Source organism: Dasypus novemcinctus, chromosome 14 (genome assembly GCF_030445035.2).
Source record: "Dasypus novemcinctus isolate mDasNov1 chromosome 14, mDasNov1.1.hap2, whole genome shotgun sequence".
Classification (NCBI taxonomy): domain Eukaryota; kingdom Metazoa; phylum Chordata; class Mammalia; order Cingulata; family Dasypodidae; genus Dasypus; species Dasypus novemcinctus.
The window spans coordinates 104,722,564-104,739,122 of record NC_080686.1 but is presented as its reverse complement, the minus strand read 5'-3'; the positions used below and the strand labels follow the sequence as shown (position 1 = coordinate 104,739,122).

The 16,559-nt window shown below is 47.8% G+C and overlaps 1 protein-coding gene across 2 annotated transcripts in view; it reads left to right on the top strand.

The window, feature by feature from the left end:
- Positions 1-16,559, top strand: part of SLC45A4 (solute carrier family 45 member 4) — a 105,204-nt gene that overhangs the window by 43,380 nt on the left and 45,265 nt on the right. For both annotated transcript variants that reach the window (XM_058276103.2, XM_004453486.4), the window contains exon 2: positions 7,896-8,539. In XM_058276103.2, coding sequence (XP_058132086.1) covers positions 8,296-8,539 — 244 coding nt within the window. In that variant the 5' untranslated portion in view covers positions 7,896-8,295. The remainder of the gene's footprint in view (positions 1-7,895; positions 8,540-16,559) is intronic.

The window sequence follows — 16,559 nt, the reverse complement described above, 5'->3', positions numbered from 1 at the left end:
GTGCCTGCCTGGTGTCACCTGGTTGTCTTTGTTGACCTCTCCCATGCCAGCCCCACCTTTCAGGTCTTCAGGCATCTGTACATACTCCTTGACCAGGTGATGTGAACCTTACTTATAAATGTGTGATGCTTAACCTTTAGTTTACAGTTATCTTGTGGCATACCTTAGAGTGCTTACGAAATCCCAGGACTTTGCAGGAATAGTTGTAGGCGCAGGAGCCATGCTCAGTGATGTCCTACTGCCTGGACAGCTTGTTGCCTTTCAAAAAAGTAGCCTAATTTTAAACCTGGTGATAATTTTTCTCTTTTACGGGGATTCATAAATAATGTCAAACTGCTACACTGCACCCTCTGAGTCCCAAAAAATGTATTAAAATATTCCAGAAAACCCTAAATCAGTAGCAACGCTAAGTACAGAATCACATTAAATCAGTTTATAGAAATACAGTTTGGCTGTGTAGAACTGTGAAACCCGCAAAACACATTTATCTGCTTCCTATATATAAAGGGACAGACATAGGATTAACATTTGCATCACCATAAGGAGAATTTGGGAGGGAAACATGCATCACTGGTCCCCAATAGTTCTGAAAACCTGCGGGGCGTACACCATTAGATCTCAAAATCTGAGAGTCATTCTTACAGTGGTGGTTTCTTCTCTTTGGGGCCTCGTGGGGCCCACCCTTTCCACAGGCTTGCCCAAAGACCATTTTCTTGGTTCCACCCTCATCAGGTATCCGGCGAGCTCCAGAGCTCACCCTCCAAGATCATTGGGGTAATTGCCACACTTTCCCCCACCTCCGGGGGGCAGTCTCAGCCCCCTTCGTACAGTGGGGTGGTGGCAACATTCTTCCTAATCTCTGGCACACAGGCCCAACCTCTTTGGAATAGTGGGGTGGTGACCAGGCCGTCCTGATCTGCGGGGAGCAGCCCATCCCTCTCCGAGCCCTGGAGTAGCGACCTCACTCCCCCCAAACCTTGGGGAATGTGCTCCACCCTTTCTGTAGCCTGGGGTGGCAAAAGCTCTCCCTGAACAGTGGGCTGGAGCACCCGCCCTCTTCAGCCGCTGGGGCACACTCACCCTCCCCACACACATGGGTGGGCTCGCTCCCTTGGCCCCAGGAGCGGTCTCAGTCCCAGGCCTCAGCTTCCGTGGTTTCCTCTTAAAGCCGTTTTCCCTTCCATCTCTCCGTGCCTCTCTTAGTCCAGGCTGACAGTGGTTTTGTTCCTACAGATCTCACAAAAAACTTGTTGGTTTAGCATGCAGGAAATGGTTCTAAGCCATCAAACAGTAAGACTTGCACAAGTCTTTCCTGGATAATGGAGTTTTCAATCCTGCCTTATGGGTCCATGTTTAGTTAATTCCTCAAATGGGGCACTGCCGCCTGCAGGCTTGGCTTCCAGAGGCTTGGAATTTCTGGTCAGTTTCTGTTTTCTTTGTGCCCAACAATTCAGTTCTCACCTTATCTCCTTCCTCTAACATTTTGCTATAAGCTACAAGGAGAAGCCAGGCTGTGTTTTCCACATTTGGTTTGGAAATCTCCTTGACTAAATGTCCAAGCTCATAATTTTCAAATTCTGCCTTCCATATAACATCAGGAGTCAATCTTGCTAAGTTCTCTGCAACTTTAAAACATGATCACCTTTCCTCCAGTTTCCAATAATAGTTTCATCATTTTCTTATAAGACCTTATCAAGAGTTTCTTTAGCATCTGATTCCTACCAGCAGGCTTTCCAAAGCAATCCAGGCCTTTTCTATCAAGCATCTTACAGTTGCTCCAAAAAATACCCCTTTCCCATTTATAAAACCATTCCAGCATTTTTGATAATTGCATCAGACTGTGCCTCACTTTCCTGGTACCAGATTGTGCATCAGTCAGCCAAAGATGCTGATGCAAAGTACCAGAAATCTGCTGGATTTTATAAAGGGTATGTGTTTGGTGTAAAAACTTAGAGTTACAAGGCCCTAAAGAGTCCAACTCAAGACTGCTTTTTCACCAAAGTCTGTTGCCATGTGTTGAGCAAGATCACGGCAATCTCTCCTGGCCCCTCCTTCCTCGTCCTTTCCCGGCTCCGTGGGCCCAGCTCCTTCCCATCTCGGCTGTGGGCTGGCCCGGGCTTGTCCCTCAGGGCTTCCTGTATCAGCTGCAGACTATCAGGCGAAGGGCTCATCTCTCCCCTGGGCTGCAGGATCAGAACATGACGAAGTTCTCTCCTCTTCTATGTCTGTGTCTGTGGAGCTCTCTCCCTTCTGTGAGTGTCCATTTCTACCAGCCCACCAAGGGGTCGCACTCTCCTGACGTGGTTGAATCAAAGCCCTAATCTTTATCAAACCTGTGAATTTAATACAACCAAAGGGTATCACACCCAGAGGGCAGACCAGTTCACATACATAATTTTTCTCTTTTTTGGGGATTCATAAATAATATCAAATTACTACACCTGGGTTAGCCCAATCAGGAGGTATATTCAAAGGAACCCACAAGGTTTGCTAACGTGTTAATTTTATTTTAGTTGTTAGTTTAGTCTTTAAGTGCACTGTGGGGGAAGTTGCCTGAGCTCTGTTAGAAGGCCTTGCTGCTGTGGGGCGCTGCGCCGGCCTGCGTTGATTTCCTGCTCCAGCCGTGTGACGCCGCACGGTGAGTGATGAGGTGTGGAGCACTGGGACTCATTTAGGCTTCCTGGCTGCTACCGAAAGAGCCTGCATCGTAGGCGTGACTTCTCTGTGTGCTCAGCAGTCCAGGTGGCAATGAAGGTTCCTGTGGACACAGCACTGCTTGAGGAGGGGAAGCAGCGTGTGCATGCCCGGCCTCCTCGCGTGACCGCCGACCCCGACCAGCCTCCTGGCATTTCAGCAGGGCGTCCCTGGTGCCCAGCTCTGGGAGGCGCCCTGCACGCGTCAGCCTCTTCAAGGCGGTGGGCGGCGGCAGGTGGCAGTGCAGACCGCCCTCAGCGTCATCGGCTGGCAGTCTCCGTGCATGCCTGTGTGCATTTACGTAGCCGGCAGTCTTCCAGCACCCCTCACGGAGCTCCTGTGGGGCCGCCGAGCCCAGTGCAGGCAAGGGGAGCCAAGGCCAACAGCTGAGGCTGATACTGCAGGCCTGGAGGCCAGCTCTGGCGTGACTCAGTAGCCCTCTGACGAGGCATGGGGCGTTCACTTTTCCCGGGGAAGGGGCTGAGCCCAGGGGGGTGGGCAAGGGAGCCAGACAGCCAGGCCCTAGGCCTTTGTAAAGGGCGCCTGCCGCCGTGTGCAGAGCTGGCAGCCGTGCGAGGGGGCTGGAGGGATGCTAGCTGCAGCGAGAACTGCAGGTCTGACCGGCAATGCTAGCAGGCCGCAGCCCGGAGACAGGTGCCCGCTGGGTGGGATTTGAACCCACCCCTGGCAGTTGTCCATTCAGAAGGCCACATGTGCAGCGAGGACGCAGGATGTGTGCACGTCTTAACCCAGCTAGAGCAACGCGTCAGTCCTCCAGGTGCAGAATCTGCTCACGATCGAAGTCGCTGGCCAGCTGCATAGGAGCTTGCTGGTCCCTGGCTGGTGTCGGATGTGGAAGGACGCCTGAGCAGCCCTCCCGCCCTCAGGAGGTCTCGGAAGCGGAGACCGGACAACTCCTGTGTCAAGCTGCTGTCAGTCTCCTTTTTACTTTCTTCCCAAGTCCAATTTTACCAAACTTCAGGAATTTGGCAGGGAAGCATCAAACATTTAGAAGTAACTTAAATACATAACTTACCTTCAGTTTGAGAGAGGAGTTAGTATGGTCCTCTAGTTCTATTAAGGACACAAGTGTTAAAGTTTTATAAACTCCAAGACTCTTCCCAGGTAAAAAACTATGTATCTTGCATAGAAATCTTGAGCTGAGTCCTCAGACCACTTAGCAGGTGTCCGTTCAGGCTTGTGGTCAGAGCCTAAAGCTTGAATGCATGCTGTAGAGGCCACAGAGGTTTGCTGTGTCTCTGTGGCTTGTCAGTGCTTCTTGCTTTGCCTTCCCTTTGAAACCGAGCTGCTAAGAAATGGCGCTACCTGAAGTACCCAGTAGACTGGAAAAGGAGTATAGTGTTTTGGTATTTTTTATGAATCCGAAAATAGATAGTGGATTATGTTTATAAGCTGGCCTGTTCTCTGAGTACATTAGATTGTATTGGATTCAGAGGTTTCACTCTTAAACTTGATTAAATTATGATTAGGGCTTTGATTGAGCCATATCAGTAGGACATTGAGTCCCTGCTCCCTTGGTTGGTGGGACTCACAGAGAAAATGACAAGGCAGAGGAATTATTTGGAGTTTAATGCTGGAGCCTGGGAAGTAAGCACACAGAGAAGCAGACACGTGAATAAAGAGAGAAGGCTCCACTGGACACAGCAGAGGCCCAGAAGAGACAGCCATCGTTCACCTGCTACTTTACAGCTGACCTTGTGGACAGCAGAGCAGCTGAGCCCAGAGAGAAACGAGCCCCGGGAGAGAGAGAAGACGTACCCCAGCCTTCACTGACTGGAAGAAGCTGGGACTGTGGAGCCGGAAGAGGAAGGCTGGACCCTGGCTCACGCCGGCAGCCATCTTGTTCCAACACGTGGCAGCAGACTTTGGTGAGGGAAGTGACTTATACTTTATGGCCTGGTAACTATAAGCTTCTACCCCAAATATAGACCCTTTGTGAAAACCAACCCATTTCTGGTACTTTGCATCAGCACCCCTTTGTTACAAGTTGTATTTAGTACCATTTCCCTCTAAGCCTGATGCCAGAGGTCACCCTCAGCCTTGGGCAGGGGTCCTTGCTTGAACTTGTGTGCATTTTTTGGTTCTGCTTTGAGTAAAGATTCTGATAGACAATTTTTTTTTTAAGATTTATTTTTTATTTCTTTCTTTCCCCTTCCCCGCCGCCCCCCCCCCCCAGTTGTCTGCTGTCTGTGTCCATTCACTGTGTATTCTTCTGTGTCCACTTGCGTTCTTGTCAGTGGCACCGGAATCTGTGTCTCTTTTTGTTACATCATCTTGCTGTGTCAGCTTTCCTCGTGTGCGGCACCGTTCCTGGCCAGGCTGCACTTTCTTTTGCGCTGGGCGGCTCTCCTTACCGGCGCACTCCTTGTGCATGGGGCTCCTCTACGTGGGGGACACCCCTGCGTGGCACAGCACTCCTTGTGTGCATCAGCACTGTATATGGACCAGCTGCACACGGGTCAAGTAGGCCCGGGGTTTGAATCCTGGACCTTCCATGTGGTAGGCGGATGCTCTATCTCTTGAGCCAAATCTGCTTCCCCTGATAGACAATTTCAACAAAACCAGCACCGTGAAGTCAGGGGGTGTTGGAGGCTGACCCCCGCCCCCCCAGCCGTCTTTCCTGTTACTTGTTAGAAAGGACAGCTGCTGGGCGCCAGGACAGAGCTTGTCCTCCCTCTGCTCTAGCGCGGAGGGGAGCACACTGGCTCCAGGGTTAAACCCAGCTCGTGCCCTGCTTTTATACAGCCAGCATGCTGAGAATGGCATTTACGTTTTTTGTTGTTGTTAAAAAAAAAACAGCAATAACAAAAAAAGACTGTGCAACAGAGAGACTTATATGTGGCTCGCAGAGCCTAAAATATTTACTATCTAGCCTTTATAGAAATAGTCTGCTGGTCTGGTTCAGTTGATTCAGAATGTGATAATCAAGGGTTTAAGCGTGTTTCAAGATAGCCTTGTTCCTGTTGAGCAAGCGGCACTGCTGGCGTTTTGGGCCAGGTCACTCTTGGCTGTGTGGGGCCATCCGGGGCACCGCGGGACGTTTAGCAGCGTCCTTGTTCTCTAGCTAGATGCTTCCCCCAGTTGTGACAACCACAGGTTCTCCAGACATTGTCAGGTACCGGGGGGTGGGGGGACAAAACTGCCCCCAGAAGAGAGCCGCTGCCTTGAGAATTCAGGTGTACTCACCACAGAGCTTAGGAGCAGAGGCTGCTGCTGTGTCAGGCAGAGTCCCAGAGGACGGGCACAGCGGTGCGGCAAGCGCAGTGGAACAGCACGGGGCCGGGTTCATGGTCAGTCACCAGGACCCCCTCGAGAGCCCGTGGCCATTGTTCCTGCCAAAGCCCGGCTCATCTACTTCAGCCTGAAAAAGAAGTCTTGGTACACTTTCTTCACATAAAACATGGAAGTGGCCCACCTTCTCTGGTTCGAAGAAGGCATTTAAAATCATTGAAAATATTTCTGTTTAAGAATGACAAGAAGGGAAACCAGGAAGTTTTCTCCTAGAATAAGGTAGGTTCAGAGTAGATAGGGGTGAAACAGGAATGCAAATGATGGGAATTGGTAAAGCTAATGGCTTATTATACTATTCTTTTTATTTTGTATATATTAGAAATAGTTCCCTAATAAAAATTTTTTTAAGATGGTAGGAGGCAACAGTTTGGAAGAAACTGGGTTTATTTAACATGTCTATGTGGTAGTGAGCATTTGGTGCATTTAAGAGAATTTTCAAATAAGGGCTGCAGGGTGGAGTTGTGAAATTTGGGGGCTGCAAGAAGCAAATATATAGATAGCACTACTCAGACCTTTTATTCCTGAGCAGTCAGTAAGGATTTAAGTTTTGATTGCAGCCAGAAAGCGAATGTAAGAAAGATCTGGAATGGAGGACGGAAGTCAAGGATGCTCTGGAGGAAATCCAGGTGGAGCCGCTCCAGCCTTTCCATGCCCTGGGGCCTGGCGGCAGGGAAGCCCACCTGGGGACTCACCAGCTAGTCCCAGGGCTTCACCCAGGGCGCGTGGAGGAAGACGGCTCTCGGCTCTCGAGCGTTCTGGTTCCTTCTGCAGAAACCAGGAGGAAGAGCCCATTAAGACCGCCTGTCAGTTAAGTAGTGACTAGTGGCCATAAATAGTTTTATTCAGACCTGTTGAATAATTTTGGTAAGCTGTTAGCCCGCAGCCCTACCTTAATAGGAAATGAGAGCATCATTTTGTCGCGGGCTCCAAGGGGGCTTATTTTATAGCACTGCAGTCGGAACCGGCACTGACCGGTCTGGGGAGCCAGCTCTCGGGGGTGGGGGATGGAGGATGGGGGGGAGGCATGTGACTGCACCCAACCTTGTCTTGTACGGGGGAGATCGACCTTGTTTTCCTAAAAACTTTCTACAGGGAAGTTTCTGGTTAGCTGCGTTCTCAGCACCCAGCGCTCTCTTCTGGTGTGCTCACCCAGGTCGAGACCGTGTCACAAAACTGGGTCGCAGAAACCAGGACGCGGGAGACTTTGGGCCCGGGGTTCTGGAGGCCCCGTGGCCTGGGGGTGCGGGAGTCCCTAGAGGCTTTGTTGAGATTTTGGCATGTCTGCAGTTTCTCTGGTGAGAGAGGCGAAGGCTTTGGTTTGACTGTCAAAGCGGAGGGAGGATGCACTCAGGAGCCCCGGGCAGACGGGCAGACGTTGAGCGTCCCCTCCTGGCGGTGACCCTCTCCCACTGGGAGCTTCCGCTTCAGTTCTCTCCCACCCGCCCCGCTCCCTCCCTCCCCTTACCCCTTCCATCACCCGCTCCCGACCTGATGTCCACAGGCCTGGGCGGGGCGCTCGCCCCCTTCCACACAGGCGTGTTTCTAGGGGCCGGGGCAGCGTCACGGCACTGGTGGCGACAGCAGAGCATGTACCCTTTTTTGCGGCCCACTTGTCGTCTTCTCTGATGCTGCAGTCCCTCGTTGCCCCATCTTTATCCTGTCCCGGGGATGCAGTTCTATACAAGAAAATGTTGTTTCTCTGGAAACTGGCTTTTGCTATTTCCACACACATGACCAGCGTACGTGTCCCGAGAGGCCTGTGGCTTGTCCTAGGGGCCCGGCCCCGGCCTGCAGCAGTGCCCACCTTGCCCGCGGTGGGGGGGGGGTCCGGTCCAGCGGGCAGGCTCGGGCCGCCCTCTGACGCGGCTGGGTTGTTTCCTCTTTTGCAGGTCAACCAGTCACTCGATGGGGATTCACAGTGGACCGCCTTTTTGTGTCACCTCTCCACCTCTCTGTAGCAAGAAAAACAACTTCAGCACCTCTTCAATAATAATGATGAAACTGGTATTAACTGAATGGCAATTATGGATTTTTAACTCTAATTCACAGTAAACCAGCAAGCCATATGCTTCAACTCCAACCAAAAATCATTTTGTTCTGCTGCATGTCTCACCTGATTGTGAGAAATTGTGAGATACCTATTTGTACAAAGAGGAATATAAGTATTACTTGCCCGAGGAATACAGCTGAAGCCGAAAGAGAAGACGTCCTAATTTATCGTTACAGATATATGATAGTATTATTTATATAGGTAGAATACATACACGTATATATATATATTTGGTGGTAATGAGAATGGCGCCGCAGAATGCCGACTCAGAATCTATGCAAGCTCAGGAGCTGCCTGTGCTGGCGGCCGGCCGGCCGGCGCCGCGAGGCCAGGAGGCCGAGCCCCGCGACGAGACGGCCAGCGAGGGCTCCATCGACCGCATCCCCCTGCGCCTGTGGGTGATGCACGGGGCCGTCATGTTTGGCAGGGAGTTCTGTTACGCCATGGAAACAGCTCTGGTCACCCCAATACTGTTACAGATCGGTAAGTAGGCGCTGCTCCCCAGGCACCGAGGGAGGGAGGGCACTGGGCGTCCGGCGCCCACGGCTCGAGCAGAGGCGCAGAGACCAGCACATTCTCCTCTGGCCACACGCCACGCGGCCAGAGAACACTGTCCTCGGGAGCCCTGGGGACAGTCCTTGCACTCTGTCCCTTTCGCCCGCCCCCGTGGCTTTTCCTCAGGCCTTCCACCGGAGGGCGATTGAGTGACGGGTGGTGGCAGAGCGGGAGCCGGGCCTTGTGGCTTCCGGGACATCTGGGCGTCACTCGACCTGACTCCCACCCGGTCTCCTCCTCTGTGAAAGGGGGGGCTGTGGGACCGAGCCCTGACTCAGAGGTCGCTCACGGGGTGCAAGCAAGGGCTTAGTCCAGGGCCTGGCCCACAGCAAACGCTGGCGGCTCCCCTTTTAGCACCACTGCTGTTGCCTTAAACCTGAGTCTTTCCAAGAATCTGGGACTCACAGGGACGCACTCCAGGAAGCATGGTCGTGTCTGTTGCAGACAGCCCCTGGGATATGACTTAGGCCCTAAAACGTTTCATCACATCACTTAATGTTCCGTGTTATCTATGGAAGTAAAAAAAAAATTGCCAATTTCCAATTCCTTAGCCTTATAGGAGATCTGAGGAAAGGGGCCAAGCAATAAAATAAGCAGCAATGTTTTTCTAGAATTCCACATATAAATGGTAAAATATTTTTTTTAATCTACTTATTTTGGTGACTTTAGGAATGTTTCTTGATACAAACATTTTTTCTTGCTCAGAGAGAGGGGAATACCTCTACTCTGATGCAAATCACTCAGTTAAGTGTATGGGTCTGCAGTTTAATCTGAAATGGTAGCATTTCCTTCCCTTAGGAGTGTGGGCACAGACCCCAGTAGCGTTACAAAGCGTAGGTTTCCTCTCCCCTTTCAGTGATAGCAGGTCTTTTGAAATACCGTTTATACTCATTATTCCAAAATTATAGTGGTTACTTTACCCATCCCTAGATGTTGTTCTAGGGAAGCACATATATTCTTCCAGTATTTCTATTTTTAAAATATTTCAACCTATTTTCCCATTTGTAATCCTATGTCTTGTATTTTGCATCTTTAAAAATGGTGTCCTGAGACAGCTTCAGTCGACCTCCAGGGGCTGGCGGTGCAGCCAGGCTGAAGGACTGCAGCGCACGGGTGGGCCAGGCTTCCGTTTGCTCAGCTCTGCATTGCTCATTCCTCGGGAGTCCGCTGTATTCGAGGTGCCAGGGGTGGCCAGCACGACCCCTCTGTCCTCGGGCGGCTCGGCTCCAGTGGGGAGGCAGGGGAGCCAGTGACCACACAAGGGGCGCCCCTTGCGAAGCGCTGTGAGGGCATGGGGCGTAGGGCGGATGAGGGCTCTTGGGGGCCAGGACGCCCGCCTACGGGCTGGGGTGGGCAGGCCTCCCAGGGAGGCCACTCTGGGAAGTGGAGAGCGGGGAGAGGGGCACGAGGCTGCCAGGCTCAGCCTATCCTGAGGCCCGAGGACAGAGAGGATTTGGTGTGTTCCAGAAACGGAGAGACTTAGGGAGGGAGACTTCGAGCAGCAATTAATGTTACCAACCATTTACTTGGTTCCTTCGTGTGTGCGGGCTTGGGCTTGGCGCCGTGGCTAATGTAATTGCAGAAGCCCTTGTTCTGACCCTGCTCGGGCGGGGAGGAGGAGGAGTTGCGTGGCGAGGTTCCGTTTCTGTAGCACCTTCGTGGCTGTGATGACGGGTAGAAAGTTCAGACCCCCCGGCGCCTGAGAAACCAGTCGATGCCGTCGGTGGCTGGAAATCGGCGAGTGTGGCCCCACGTCTTCCTGTAGTAGGGTCTGTGGGGGTGGAAGGCCCGGCGCTAACACTGCTCTGGAGTGCTCGCGCTCCGCACGGCCAGCGTCGGTCTCCGTACCACTTCCAGCACATTTACTTGTTGGCTTGTATTTATATGAGTCTGGTGTCGATTTTAGGTAATTTCAGATAAAAACGCTATGTATTAATGATATGTAGCTTTTATTTTTTTTTTTATTTATTTTTTATTTTTTAAAGATTTATTTATTTATTTAATTCCCCCCCCCTCCCCTGGTTGTCTGTTCTTGGTGTCTATTCGCTGCATCTTGTTTCTTTGTCCGCTTCTGTTGTCGTCAGCGGCACGGGAAGTGTGGGCGGCGCCATTCCTGGGCAGGCTGCTCTTTCTTTTCACGCTGGGCGGCTCTCCTCACGGGCGCACTCCTTGCGCGTGGGGCTCCCCCACGCGGGGGACACCCTTGCGTGGCACGGCACTCCTTGCGCACATCAGCACTGCGCATGGCCAGCTCCACACGGGTCAAGGAGGCCCGGGGTTTGAACCGCGGACCTCCCATATGGTAGACGGACGCCCTAACCACTGGGCCAAAGTCCGTTTCCCTATTAATGATATGTAGCTTTTAAAAGTTGGTATGGTTGTTCCAGAAGTGATGATGACTGAAAATGGGAGAATTGTCAGGAGTAGGGGGGGTGAAAATCACTCGATTTTAAACAGGGGCCTGGGAAGCTGTGCACACCCAGTGCGTGCAGTCGCCACTGCGTGCAGCCGCTGGGCAAGACTCGGAAACGGGGCTGCGCGGGTGACACCAGCCGCATTTACTGCTGGTCGTGCATGGTGAGTGCCAGGCTCCAAGAGGCCTGATAGCTCCCTCTAACTTGAGTCAGAGTTGCTTCCAGAAGTGGTCTGCTGTCCTCACGGGTATGGTCTTTATTCTTGAATTTTGTCCAATAATAATGATTGAAGCTGGCATGAAATAGGATTCTCCCACTCTAGCCTGCAGTTTGGTCAGCCTTGATAGATGTCTGCAGCACTGCAGCGTCACACAGTTAGGACCTAGAATCTTTTCATCTACCCCCAGAGGCTCCACTCCCCCTTCTCTTTTGTCCTCTCCCCCACCCGCAGTGACCACCGGCCCGCCTGCCCCTGCGGTTTTTTTATTTTTTTAATTTTTTAAATCGAATCATTCATAAACCATACAATTCATCTGAAGTATACAATCAGTGGCCTTTGGTATAATCACAGAGTTGTGCATTCATCACTTCACTCAATATTAGAGCATTTTTGTTACTCAAAAAAAAAAGAAAAGAAAAAACCAAAAACACAAAATCTTACCCCTTAGCAGTCACCTCTCAATAATCCCTCTGTCCTTCACCTGCCATACATGACTGCTCATCTGGTTCCACATCTGTAATTTATTTGTATTTGCATTTTGCATAGATGGAGTCAAACAATATGTAGTACTTTTTGTCTAGTTTCTTTCACTTAGCATGCTTTTCTTTTTTAACCATTGTTGGAAGATTATTAATATATTACTATGCACTGTTGTCCATCATATGTTTTCCTTGTACATTTTGCCCAAATAGCACCCTGATAATAACCTCCTATAACATTAATGTGCATTTAAATGTTCAGAGAAAAAGATTCTTACATATGCATCATTAACCATATTCATTTTTCACAAGAACGTTTGCTGTGTTGTGCAGTTCCATGTTTCATTTCTTAGCTTCTAGTGATATACATGACCTTAGATTTTCTTTTTCAACCATTCATACCTATATGTTAGCACTGCTAATTACAAATCCTGTGGTGTGCTTTCACCATTTCTATTCATTTCCAAACATATACAACTTTTTTACCAATTTTGCACAGATTAAACCTCAGCTTTCCATTCTCTAACCACATTCTATTTTCTGGTGACTTATATTCTAGCTATTAACTCCATGAGTTATATTTAGTTCATAATAGCAAAATCGTACAGTATTTGTCCTTTTGTGTCTGATGTGTTTCACTCAACATAATGTCCTCTAGGTTCATCGATGTTGTCATGTACTTCATGATTTTATTTCATCTTACAACTAATATTCCATCGTGTGTATATATCACAGTTTATGTGTCCGTCATTTGATGGACACCTGAGTTGTTTCCATCTTTTGGCAATTGTGAATAATGCTGCTTTAAACATTGGTGTGCAGATTTCTGTTCATGTCCCTGCTCTCAGTTCTTCTGGGTATATATCCAGTAGTAATTGTTTTGCCAGGTCCCATGGCAGATCAATACCTAAACTTCCTTAGGAACTGCCAAACAGTCCTCCACAGTGGCTATGCCAGTCTACATTCCCACCAACAGTGAGTAAGAGTTCCTGTCTGCACATCTTCTCCAGCACTTGTAGTTTTCTGTTTTCTTAATTGCTGTTTTGTTTTGTTTTTCTTTATTTTTAAAGGAGCTTTAAATTATGTAAATGTTACATCAGAAATACAGGGGATTCCATATACCCTGGCCCCTCCCCTCCCATATTCCCCCATTAACATCTTTTTATTAGTGTGGTACATTTGTTCCTACTGATGAACAACACCATGCTGTTTTGACCACTGTAGCTTTGTAATATACTTCAAGGTCAGAAAGTGTGAGTCCTCTGACTTCACTCCTAGTTTTTAGGATGTTTTTGGCTATTTGGGATCCCTTTCCCTTCCAAATAAATTTGGCAATTGACCTTTCTATTTCTGTAAAGGAGGCTGTTGAAATTTTGATAAATCATTTTGGGTAGAATTGACATCTTCACAATGTTTAATCTTCTAATCCATGAATATGGACTGTCCTTCCATTTGTTTAGGTCTTCTTTGATTTCTTTTAGCAGTTTTATGTAGTTTTCTGAATAGAGATCTTTTACATTCCTGGTTAAATTAAATCCTAGATATTTGAGTCTTTTCGTTGCTACTGGAAATGGTTTTTTCCCCTTGATTTCCTTCTCAGCTTGCTTATTACTAGTGTGTAGAAACACTGCTGATTCTTGTGTGTTGATCTTGTATACTGCCATTTTGCTGAACTCGTTTATTAGCTCTAATAGCTTTAGTGTAAATATTTTGGAATTTTCTGAATATAGGAAATTGTGTCATCTGTGAATAGTGTTTTACTTCCTCTTTTCCAATTTGGAGATGCTTTTTATTTCTTTTTCTTGTCTAATTGCTCTAGCTAGAACTTCTAGCACAATGTTGAATAACAGTGGTGACAGTGGGCGTCCTTGTCTTTTTCCTCATCTTAGAGAGAAATCTTTCTACCTCTCGCTGTGGGTTCTTTCACATATGCCCTTTATCATACTGAGGAATTTTCCTTCTTTTCCTGTCTTTTGAAGTGTTTTTATCCAGAAAGGATGCTGTATTTTGTCAAATGCCTTTTCTGCATCAATTTAGACAGTTGTGTGGGTTTTTTCCTTTGATTTGTTAATGTGGTATATTACAGGTATGTGGAACCACCCTTGTATACCAAGAATAAAACCCACTTGATCATGGTGTGTGATTCTTTTCATATGCTTTGGATTCGAATTGCAAATATGTTGTTAAGAATTTTTACACCCATATTCATTAGAGAAATTGGTCTGTAATTTTCTTTTTTGTTTAGTATCTTTATATGGCTTTGGTATTAGGGTGGTGTTGGCTTCATAAAATGTACTGGGTGGTTTTCTCTCCTTTTCAATATTTTGGAAGAGTTTAAACAGGATTGGTATTAATTCTTCTCAAAATATTTGGTAGAATTCACCTGTGAAGCCATCTGGTCCTGGACTTTTCTTTGTTGTAAGATTTTTGGTGACCGATTCAATCTCTTATAATTGGTTTGTTGAGTTCCTGTTTTCTTGTATATTTGTGCATATCTGGGATTTTGTCCATTTCATCTAGGTTGTCTAATTTGTTGGCATACAGTTTCTCATAATATCCTCGTATGATCCTTTTTATTTCTGTGGAGTCAGTCATAACATCTCCCCTTTCATTTCTGATTTTATTTATTTGCAGCTTCTCTTTTTTTTCTTTGTTAGTCTAGCTATGGATTTGTTGATTTTATTGATCTTCTCAAAGAGCCAGCTTTTGGTTTTGTTGATTTTTTTTTTCTGTTGTCTTTTTTTTTTTAAAGATTTATTATTTATTTATTTAATTCCCCTCCCCTCCCCCGGTTGTCTGTTTTCTGTGTCTTTTTGCTGCGTCTTGTTTCTTTGTCTGCTTCTGTTGTCGTCAGCGGCTCTGTTGTCTTTTTGTTCTCAATTTCATTTATTTCTGCTCTAATCTTTATCTCTTTCTGTTTCCTTTGGGATTGCTTTGCTATTCTTTTTCTAGTTCCTCCAGGTGTTCAGTTAGGGCTTTGATTTTAGCTGTTTCTTCTTTTTAAATACAGGCATTTAGGGCTACAAATTGCCCTTTCAACACTGCCTTTGCTGTATTCCGTAAGTTTTCATAAGTTGTGTTCTCGTTTTCATTTGTCTTGAGATATCTACTAATTTCTCTTGCAGTTTCTTCTTTGACCCACCAACTGTTTAGGGCTGTGTTGTTTAGCCTCCGTGTATTTGTGAATTTCCCCCTTTCCTGCCCATTACTGATTTCCAGCTCATTCCATTAGGATCAGAGAAGGTACATTGCATAATCTCGGTCTTCTTAAATTTATTGAGAGCTGCGCTGTGGCCCTGCATGAGGTCTGTCCTGGGGAAAGGTCCATGAGCCCTTGAGAAGACTGCGAAACCTGCTGATTTGGGGTACCCCCTCCCACACAGACTTTTCAGTAGCTGTTCTCCTCCCTTAGCCGGCAGCACCCTCCCTCCGGCTGCCTCCTCAGCACCCAGCCCCGGGCGGTAGGAGAGTGTTTGAGAAGGCAAGTTATCCTTAGCACGCTGCTGGCTCTCAGGGCGGACATGCTGCACCCCACCCGGCCTGCCAGCGTGTGGCCCTTGGGATGTGCAGCTTGCTGGTCAGAATCTGAATTTGCCATAGGCCGAGTCCCTCCCTTTCCCCTTACTTGGGGAAGAGCACCCCTGCAGCCCCTCAGTCGCTATCCTCTGGCCAGGATACCACTATCCTGGTATCCTGCTGTTTTTTCAGAGGGGGGGATGTAGACCAGCCGCCCCTGCTGCAGCTTCACGGGATTTTTGCAGCCAGCTGAGCCTCCTGTCCTTCCTGACTCTTCAGGTGCTGTCCCGCCTTCCCTAGGTGTCCTAAGCCCTAGAACAGTTTTCTAGGCAGTTTCTGTCCTCCAGCTATTTTTCTTAGAGAGAAATGAGCCCTCTGCCTCTCCAATTCTCCATCTTCCTGGAGTCCTGTTCCTGTAGTTTTGCCTTTCTGGAATTTCATGTGCGTAAATGGAATCACACGGTATGTGGTCTGCCTCTTGTGTCTGGCTTCCTTTCACTTAGCATACACGTAGTACTTTAGCAGTTGATCCACCCATGTGAATGCTGACCAGTCCTCCACTGAATGGACGGCACAGTTGGCTTCTCTCTTCATCAGCTGATGGACATTTGGGCTGTTTCCATTTATCATGAATAAAGCTGCTATGAGCATTCACCTGCAAGGCTTTGTGTGGAAATGTGGTTTCATTTCTCATGGGTAGACACCTAGCAGCAGGATTGCCTGCCTGGTCATGTGCTTACGATAGGTTTACCATTTTAAGAAAGGACCCAATGTTGTCCTCAGGGACTACCATTTTTCATTACAACAAGCAGTGGTTGAGAGTTCCTATTTATCCACATACTTCAACACTTGGTATTGTCTTTTAAATTTTAGTCATTGACGACGTTGGTATCTGTGAAGTCGTAGCTCATGGTTTCCAGTTGCATTTTCCTGATGACTAATGATATTGAGCATCCTTTCATGTGCTTATTGGATATTCTGTCTTCTTACGTGATGTTTCTGTTCCTTTGTTGATTTTTGATCAGCTTGTTTGTCATCATCTTATTAGTTGCAGGAGTTCTTTACATGTTCCTGGTAAAGTCCTTTATCAGCTTATGTTCTACAAACACTTTTTATCTCAGTCTGTGGTTTGCTATTTCATCTTCTTAGTGTATTTTTCAGAAAGCAAGTTTTTAATTTTTATGAAATTCAGTGTCAGTTTTTAAATTTTATTCTTTTTGTTTTAACTAAGAAGTCTTTGCCTGATCCAAGATCATAAAGATTTTCTCATATGCTTTCTTCTACCATGTTTTATCATTTTGACTCTCAAAATTAGGTCC